Source organism: Pyrgilauda ruficollis, unplaced genomic scaffold, assembly GCF_017590135.1.
Source record: "Pyrgilauda ruficollis isolate IOZ18807 unplaced genomic scaffold, ASM1759013v1 scaffold8, whole genome shotgun sequence".
Lineage (NCBI taxonomy): Eukaryota > Metazoa > Chordata > Aves > Passeriformes > Passeridae > Pyrgilauda > Pyrgilauda ruficollis.
Window position 1 is genome coordinate 2467518 of NW_024529932.1, and position 8055 is coordinate 2475572.

Sequence of the window (8055 nt, forward strand, 5' to 3'; positions counted from 1 at the left end):
CGCCGCCCGGGCTCGCCGCCCCGCCCGGCCGCGGGGGGTGTGGTGGCGGCGGGGGGGTGGGGAGCGGCCGGCTCTGCTCCTCGGCGCACAAAATGGAAGGAGGCTCGGCGGCGGGTGACCTCCTCCGCCAGGAGCCTGCGCCATGGCGGCCGCTCCCGCCGACACCGCCGCTGCGGCGGCGCGGCCGGCAGGGAGGGAGCGAGCGCAGGCCGGGGCTGCCTCGCCTCATGGCGGCCGGAGCGAGCAGGGCTGGCCATGGGGACGCTCCCCCCGCCGCGGGGGGACGGGGGCGGCGGCGGGAGAACGCTTTGTCCCGCCAGGGCCGGGGGTCGCCGCCGGCGGGCAGCTGCAGCCCGGTGGGTGTCCGGCTCCTGGGCATGTGCTCACCGCTGCGAGCTCTCGCATGAACGCGGAATAAAACTTACACACGTTCTCCCTAATAACGGGACTAGTTTTTGTTGGGGTTTTTTTCCCCTTTTTTTTTTTTTTTTTTTTTTCCTTCTTCCACCCCCAGCAGATCTCTTGAGAGACTTCCGAAGTTTTCCTCTGCCCCCCTCGTAGGGGAAGCGTCCAAAATGGCGGGAAGGAGGCGGCTTTTAAACGCAGCCCCGGGGTCGCGGTGCCGAGCCCTGCCCGCGGCCCCGCCGGCCCGGCCCGGCCCCGAGCGGCTCCATGGCGGGCAGCAGCGGTCCTGCTTCTTCAGCCCTCTTGTTTACTTGGTAGAAACTTCAAACCGGACGTGTTTAGTCACAGAGCAGAAATCTGTTTCTGTCTATCCGCCAAACCGATAGGAAATACAGCTTCTGTGGCAATACAGGCAGGCACCGCCTGCCCCTTTTTTTTTTTTTTCTTTCTCACTTTTTCTTTTTTATCCTTCGTTTAATTCGTGCTGAAAAGCAGAGCTTGTCAGGGTGCAAGTGACTTTTTTCCAGGGAGCTATGGAGAAATACTCCAAATGTCTGACTTGGGTGTGAAAGTCCCAGGAAGGTATTTTTCAGTCCCTGAAAGTGTCACATAGTGCTCTTGCTAAGCACAGCTCTGCTGGCTGTACATAAATGTTGTGCTTTTCCCTGCGTAGGTTATAACATGTTTGACCAAGTGAGCTATTTCATTACCATATTTCAAGGTATACCTGAAAAGAGTAGGCTTTTGCAGTACACATAAAGATTGGTCATAACATATGGTATAGAAAATAATAAAAAATATATTTTGTAAATAACCACCCAGGGTCTACAGGGAAGAGGTAGAAACATGGGCTGTGAAAAGAAAGAAATCAGTAATCCAGAAGGCCACTGAGACAGGATACTTTGGTACTTATTCCCTCCTTTCAATAGCCTTTATTCTTCCCAACATATGATTAATATACCGGCAATAATCGTGGTATGCAGTCTTCACTGCAGTACTTGCCTTCAGATTGCTTGGAAGGGCAGTTCTTGTTTGCAGGAAGCCATAACTGCACATTTTCAAGGCCCTTTGAGATTTCTGGTTACATACATCCAGGTCACCTCAGACAGGGATGACAGAAAAAATCTTCAGCAAATTTTCCAGAATGTTTTTCTCATTGTATGATTTCAGAATACTGCTCCAGCAGGTCCTGTTTGGCGTGACCCTTGGTTGTGACTTACTGCCTTGGTTTGTTGCAAATACAAGTTTTAAAGGTGTCTCATTTGCTTCATTACAGAAAATCAGCAAAAATGGGTAAAGGTGATCCTAAGAAGCCGAGAGGTAAAATGTCTTCATACGCCTTCTTTGTGCAAACCTGTCGGGAGGAGCACAAGAAGAAACATCCAGATGCATCAGTGAACTTCTCAGAGTTCTCAAAAAAATGCTCAGAACGATGGAAGGTAGGAATAGCTGCCTAAAAAATAAAAAAAGCCACAAAACCTTAAATGACTGGTTTTTTGAAATACCATTCAAGATTGTAAATTATTCCTTTAAAAGCTCAGGTTTTGGATAAGAATGAAGTGTAGTTGTAAAGTGACTGTACTATCCATTGTCCTCATCTTACCTTTAGCTCCCCCAGCTGAAATGTTGGAATGGGCTTTGGTATGTTTTCAAATCTTAAAATAGTGTTTTGATCCTTATGGGTCACTTCTAAGGTACTCTGTGATTCTAATTGCCTTCCAGACTATGTCTTCTAAGGAGAAAGGGAAGTTTGAAGATATGGCAAAGGCTGACAAGCTTCGTTATGAAAAAGAAATGAAAAACTATGTACCACCTAAGGGAGAAACAAAAAAGAAGTTCAAGGATCCAAATGCACCGAAGAGGCCTCCGTAAGTAGATTCCTAGCTTTAGGTTGTGTTGTTTGGAACCATCACACTGGTGTGTATCTATAAAATGGTAATTTTATCCAGGAGCCTCAGATATATACAAGAGTATATGATCTTCCTCACCAGTGGTGTAAAGATAGGTTGAAATTTTAGTTGTGAATGCTGAGCTTTTTTTTTCAGGTAGGTGGTCCCACTGTCAAAGTTGGAGTAATGGCAGCCTCTAAAAGTGGATGGAAAAATAGACTATGTGTGATTCTGACTGATTTTTCTAATTCCTGTTAAGAGGGTCATTCCAGTGTAATATGGCAGTAAAGTACTGCTGGCCCTGCTCTCATCACCTGTTGGCTTGAGCAGAATTTTTCGTTGGCAGTCAGTTTAAAATTGGAGGCTTTTGCACAGAACAGGTTTGAGGGGTGAACTTGGAAAATTAAACATAATGACAACTGGCTTCAAATTCCTCTACTAGACACCAGTACTTTATTGTGTGTGTATGTCTGTGTTTTAAACTGAGCTAATGCTGAAGGGGGCAGGGAAGTTCCTTTACGAGCTAATTTTCTTGCTTGGGCTGGTGGTGTGGTCTGGAAATCCTGCTTTTCTTTCTAACAAATATTGCAGCCTCCCACCTCTAACAGTTCTGAAATAACATTTTCTGCCCTGGTATCACTGACTTAGTTTAATTTCTAAAGTTTTTCTCTGTGTTTGGTGTATAAAAATCTGCCTGTCTGGGGATCCTGCCAAAAATGGGACCAGATGTGCAGCATTACTTAGAGAAAAGGGTGCATTGAGTTTGCAAAGTGGCTCGTTCAGTTCTGATACCTTCCATTGTAATCAGTGTCTCATTTTTAGGTGCTTTTTCCAAAATGCTCTTAAGGAACAGCAGCAAAGATCCCAAAAGTTGCTGCTGTAGTGAAGTCTAAAATTTAAATAATCTTCTCTTATTTTTCCTCTGTAGTTCGGCTTTTTTCTTGTTTTGCTCTGAGTTTCGTCCAAAAATCAAAGGAGAACATCCCGGTCTGTCCATTGGAGATGTGGCAAAGAAACTGGGAGAGATGTGGAACAACACCGCTGCAGACGATAAACAGCCTTATGAAAAGAAGGCTGCCAAGCTGAAGGAGAAATACGAAAAGGTAACACTGACATTTAGGGACATGCTTTGGGGAGCTCAAGCCTCAGTTCAGACACTTTTTTCCTTTTTGTGTACCCTGATACCTGATGCTGCAAGTTATAGTATGCTAATGACATAATTCATTAGCTTTGTTGAAAAGGGTTGTATGCAGGGGCAAATGATTGATTGGCATAACACTAAATTTGAGTAATTTACCTTGAACTGTTTGCATTTGTCTGTAATTTTGGGCTGTCACTGCTGCTTGAATAAATACCGTGGGTTCTGTATTGTTACTAAATCCATAGGTCACAGCAGAATTTGAGTTGAGTTGGTAGCAGTAAGTAATGCTGGTAAGGAATGAATTGGTTCTCCCTAATTTTGGAGATACTGGTGAGCATCCTTGAATGTTTGGATAATTGATACATGTAGCTGATTTTTAAAATATACTCCTGGGAAAATGACAAAACACAAAGGAGATGCTAGTTTTAGGCATGTGTTTTTCCTGGACCTACTTTGTGTCCATGTCCTTTCTAGTAATGAATTTGGTTAATTATGCATATGAAGCAGCTTGTCATACAATTTTTTAAATTATTAAGGCTAAACCCTGCCATCATAATTGGAGTTGTAGAATTCTGTTGTGCACACAGGACTGTGCTATGCGTGGTTTATTTCTAGAGGCAGATTCCCATCCCAGTGTGTGGACACCAAGGGAAGAGGAGGGATGCACGTTGGCATTCCCTGACAATGCTTCACAAGGGGTCAGGAAACCCCTATAGCTGGCATACAGCACCTATGTCCATTGTGTGCTGTCACCTTCCTATGGGTATTTCCCTGCTGGCAAACAAATCCAAGTTCAAAATTTTTGCACTGTAGTGTGCAAGGTGGTACCTTGGAGCCCTGTTGATATGCCAGAGAGGAATTGCAGATCTAGGCACTTTCCCACATAATGCTTTCTGTACAGCTTCATAATAATTGCTTATATACAGCAAAGGCAACTCAGACATTTTTAAAATGATAGAATTATTAGTCTTTATTTGCAGATATTATTTTAATTTTCAGTAGTAATGTCTATATTTCTTAGACTTACATGTGGGATTTAAGGGATAGTAATCTTCACTATTTCACTGCTTGGCCTTTGACTTAGTGGGTATCATGTCTTCTCAAAATTTCCTGCTAAGTTTAAGAGAGTCCAAAAGAGCAGTAAGATTAGTGGTGTAGTGTTTATTAGGTGGGGAATATTTGAAGATTTGGACCATCTGTGTGAATGTGTCTGTCTGTAACTGGTGTGTGTAAGCTTTGTAGACCAGTTCTCCTACCTAATAGTGTTTTGGCATAAAGTTGGGAAGTCTTAACTGCTTTTATGGCTGTGCCTTCCAGGTACGGTTTTAACTTCCCTGTAACAGGAACTGAGTTTTGTGCATTTCAAACTACTGGAATAAATTTATTGCATGCAGAAGGTGGCAGTGTCTACCCTTTAATCAAGTTCTTATACCTTTTATTTTGTAAACTTCTGTTAGGCAGAGTTCAATCTAACTGCTCTTTGCTGAAGCATAACATTGCAGCTGTTAGGCTGGGTCATTCTGGTGTCTCCTGGGTGGCTAATCCCAGGTTTGTGCCTCAAACGAGGGTTTCCTGTGCGTTTCTTTAGGCATTGTAGAAGGTAGGGCTAGAAAGGGAACTTAAGAGGTCTCCCTTCTTCATTTCCTTATGGGATAGTGGGCTCAGCTGTGCCTTTACCATCAGAGGTAGCAGCTTTTCCAGCCTGTTCCCAGAAGCCCAACAATGGAGATTCCTTAGCAGCCATAAGCAGTGTGCAGCAGCATGCCAGTGTCATTTCTGTGTTAGAGGGTTCCCGTTCCTTTGGCTTCAGTTCACTTCGGAGCTGAAGCTGCAGCTCCCTCCTGTTCCTGCCCCAGTGGATGTGCAGAAAGGGCAGGTACCTGGGTGATGCTTCCACAAGTGCTCTGTGGAGGTTGCTCAGACCTCTTGGCTGGTTAAATCTTTGAGAGATTGTTCCTGCTTTTCTTCTCCAAGGATATCGCTGCATACCGGGCCAAAGGGAAGGTTGATGGAGGCAAGAAAGTAGTTGCCAAGGCTGAGAAGAGCAAGAAGAAGAAGGAAGAGGAGGAGGATGAGGACGAAGATGAAGAGGATGAAGATGATGAAGAGGAGGAGGAAGAGGAGGATGAAGATGATGATGATGATGAATAAGTCTCTTTTAGAGCAATTTCTTTCTTGTCTATAAAGCATTTAACCCCCCTGTACACAACTCACTCCTTTTAAAGAAAAAAAAAATTGAAATGTAAGGCTGTGTAAGATTTGTTTTTAAACTGTACAGTGTCTCTTTTTTTGTATAGTTAACACACTACCGAATGTGTCTTTAGATAGCCCTGTCCTTAGTGGTATTTCAATGGCCACTAACCTTGCCTGGTACAGTGTGGGGGTTGTAAATTGGCATGGGAGTTATAAAGCAGGTTCTTGTTGGTGCACAGCACAAAATTTAGTTCTATTTGGGGATGTAGTTCATTTCTCATCTTCAGTTGTCTCTGATGCATCATAAAAATAATTGTTGTTCTGTTAACTGAATACCACTCTGTAATTGCAAAAAGGAAGAAAAAAAGTTGCAGCTGTTTTGTTGACATTCTGAATGCTTCTAAGTAAATACAATTTTTTTTATTAGTATTGTTGTCCTTTTAATAGGTGCCCTTGAGAATCATACTTTTTCTTTCTTTTTTTTTTTTTTTCTTTTGAGGGGAACTCATCTTTTGCTTTATTGAATGCCCGTATGGGATCACGGGAATATTACAGTTTTCATCTTTCATATAACCAGCTGATAAACAAAGCTTTGATCTGCATACCCTGAATTATCATGATAGGGTAAGAAAAGAAATATATAGGCATATGATGAAAATCTTCCATAACTGGAAACAACAAAAATTCAATCTCAGCAAACGGATACTTGTTCAGATTTTTGTGAAATGTAATATTCTATTGCGTTGCATGAGTTTACCAGTCTTGGAGAGTTGAGAAGTATAGAGTTCAATTTTACAGAAACTAAATACTTTGGGGGGTGGGGAGGGAGGGAATGTTAAATTTTGTCCTAGAAGGACCCATAGGAAGAGTGTATGTCCATCCGGTGTAGAGAAATTTACACGTGTGACTCTGTTACCATGTAATGGAAGTTATATTTGTAAATCTCTGAACACCTGGGAGTGATGAGCATACCTAAAATGTGTAAAGTTAAAAGCATGAAATGACCATATTATTTTTTGGTGACAGGTCTGGTGATGGCCATGGGCTTTATACCATGAGACTCCTGGTAGCAAAGGGCCCACAAGAAATGATTTTTCTTTCTAAGATTTCTATAAATGGTACCATTATTATTTGTTAAATCTATGTAAATTCATATTTGTATTCTTGAAATTCTAGTTTTAGCCCTTTAAACAAAGTTGTATATTGTCTCAAATTGAAAATGAGATAAGATGTATTTTTCCTGTTAGGTTTTATACCGCACTCTTGATGTTTGCCCATTTTTAAGTTAAATATAGTTGTATGGAAAAGTACATTTTATTAAATTTTGCATTAAAAAGTTAAATGTTTATGGTATACCAACAATGTCTAATTTGGTCAAATACAGTTCTCTTCCAAAACCAAAGCTAAGGGGTTTTTTGCATATTTAGTAAAACTTCAAGTGCTGGCAGCTGTAACTATTTTCACATATACCTGCTTACCAGTTTGGGGGACAATTCGGCAATTTTGTGGTTACAAAATTATGGTTCTCTTAAGTGCCAGTGTTTAAAAACAAATGAAAAAAAAAAGCATTCTTGTAATTTTACACGCTTTTGTGATGGAGTATTGTTTTGTTATACAATTTTGACTTTCAGATTCTTATTTCAATTTGCATTTATGTATAACTTCAGGAGAAATATTGAACATCTGAAATCCTGGATGATACTAATAAACTAATAATTGCAGAGGTTTTAAATACTTAGTTAAATGGCTCACTTAATACCCTAAGGATTTGGGGCTTTTTGTGTGTGTTGGTGTTCTCAGATATGTACATCCCTGCTTTCTGTTTCAAGCAGAAGAATGATGCTGTTTGCAAGGTCTTGATATAGAAAGGGTAGGACAGACAGACTTTTTTGTCTCCTTAAACTGGATATTACACATTCAAATGCTCGTAACTGATGACAAATAAATTTTCTGTGCTGAAGGGTTTTTTTGTTTCCCCAGGTCATCAGAGGAAAGTAGACACATTTCTTGTTCTTGGAACAAGCATACTTAATGAGATCCCCATAATTTTGTGCCTTTGTTCTCGGTGCTTGATGTTGACAGAAGTAACCTAGAGGATTCAGCTGAACTTAAAAGATGAGTAGCGAGCGCTTCCCTGGCAGCCAGGCTCGGCCTTTGCCTTGCCTTTGACTTTAGCACACTGGTAGCACACAGCGTGCTCGAGGCTGGAGAGGGTAGGTAATGTCATTATCAGTGCTGCTTACTGAGCAAAAGAACCCCCTGTATCACTGCAGAGGCCAGTGTTGGGTGGGAGATGCTCCAAAGCTTGCCCAGCTCTCCAGAGTGGCCATAGTCTTCTCAGAGCACTCAGCAGGTGCCTGTAATTCTGCTGAGCTGGCACATGGATGTTGGGACTGAAGCCTTTGCCTGTGTCTGCTATAAAACTGC

General features: G+C 42.1%; 1 protein-coding gene across 2 annotated transcripts in view; it reads left to right on the forward strand.

The window, feature by feature from the left end:
• The window catches only part of HMGB1 (high mobility group box 1), an 8265-nt gene extending 905 nt beyond the window's left edge, over positions 1 to 7360 (forward strand). For both annotated transcript variants that reach the window (XM_041487150.1, XM_041487149.1), the window contains exons 2-5: positions 1682 to 1844; positions 2128 to 2273; positions 3223 to 3397; positions 5410 to 7360. In XM_041487150.1, coding sequence (XP_041343084.1) covers positions 1695 to 1844; positions 2128 to 2273; positions 3223 to 3397; positions 5410 to 5586 — 648 coding nt within the window. In that variant the 5' untranslated portion in view covers positions 1682 to 1694 and the 3' untranslated portion in view covers positions 5587 to 7360. The remainder of the gene's footprint in view (positions 1 to 1681; positions 1845 to 2127; positions 2274 to 3222; positions 3398 to 5409) is intronic.
• The last annotated feature ends 695 nt before the right edge of the window (positions 7361 to 8055 follow it).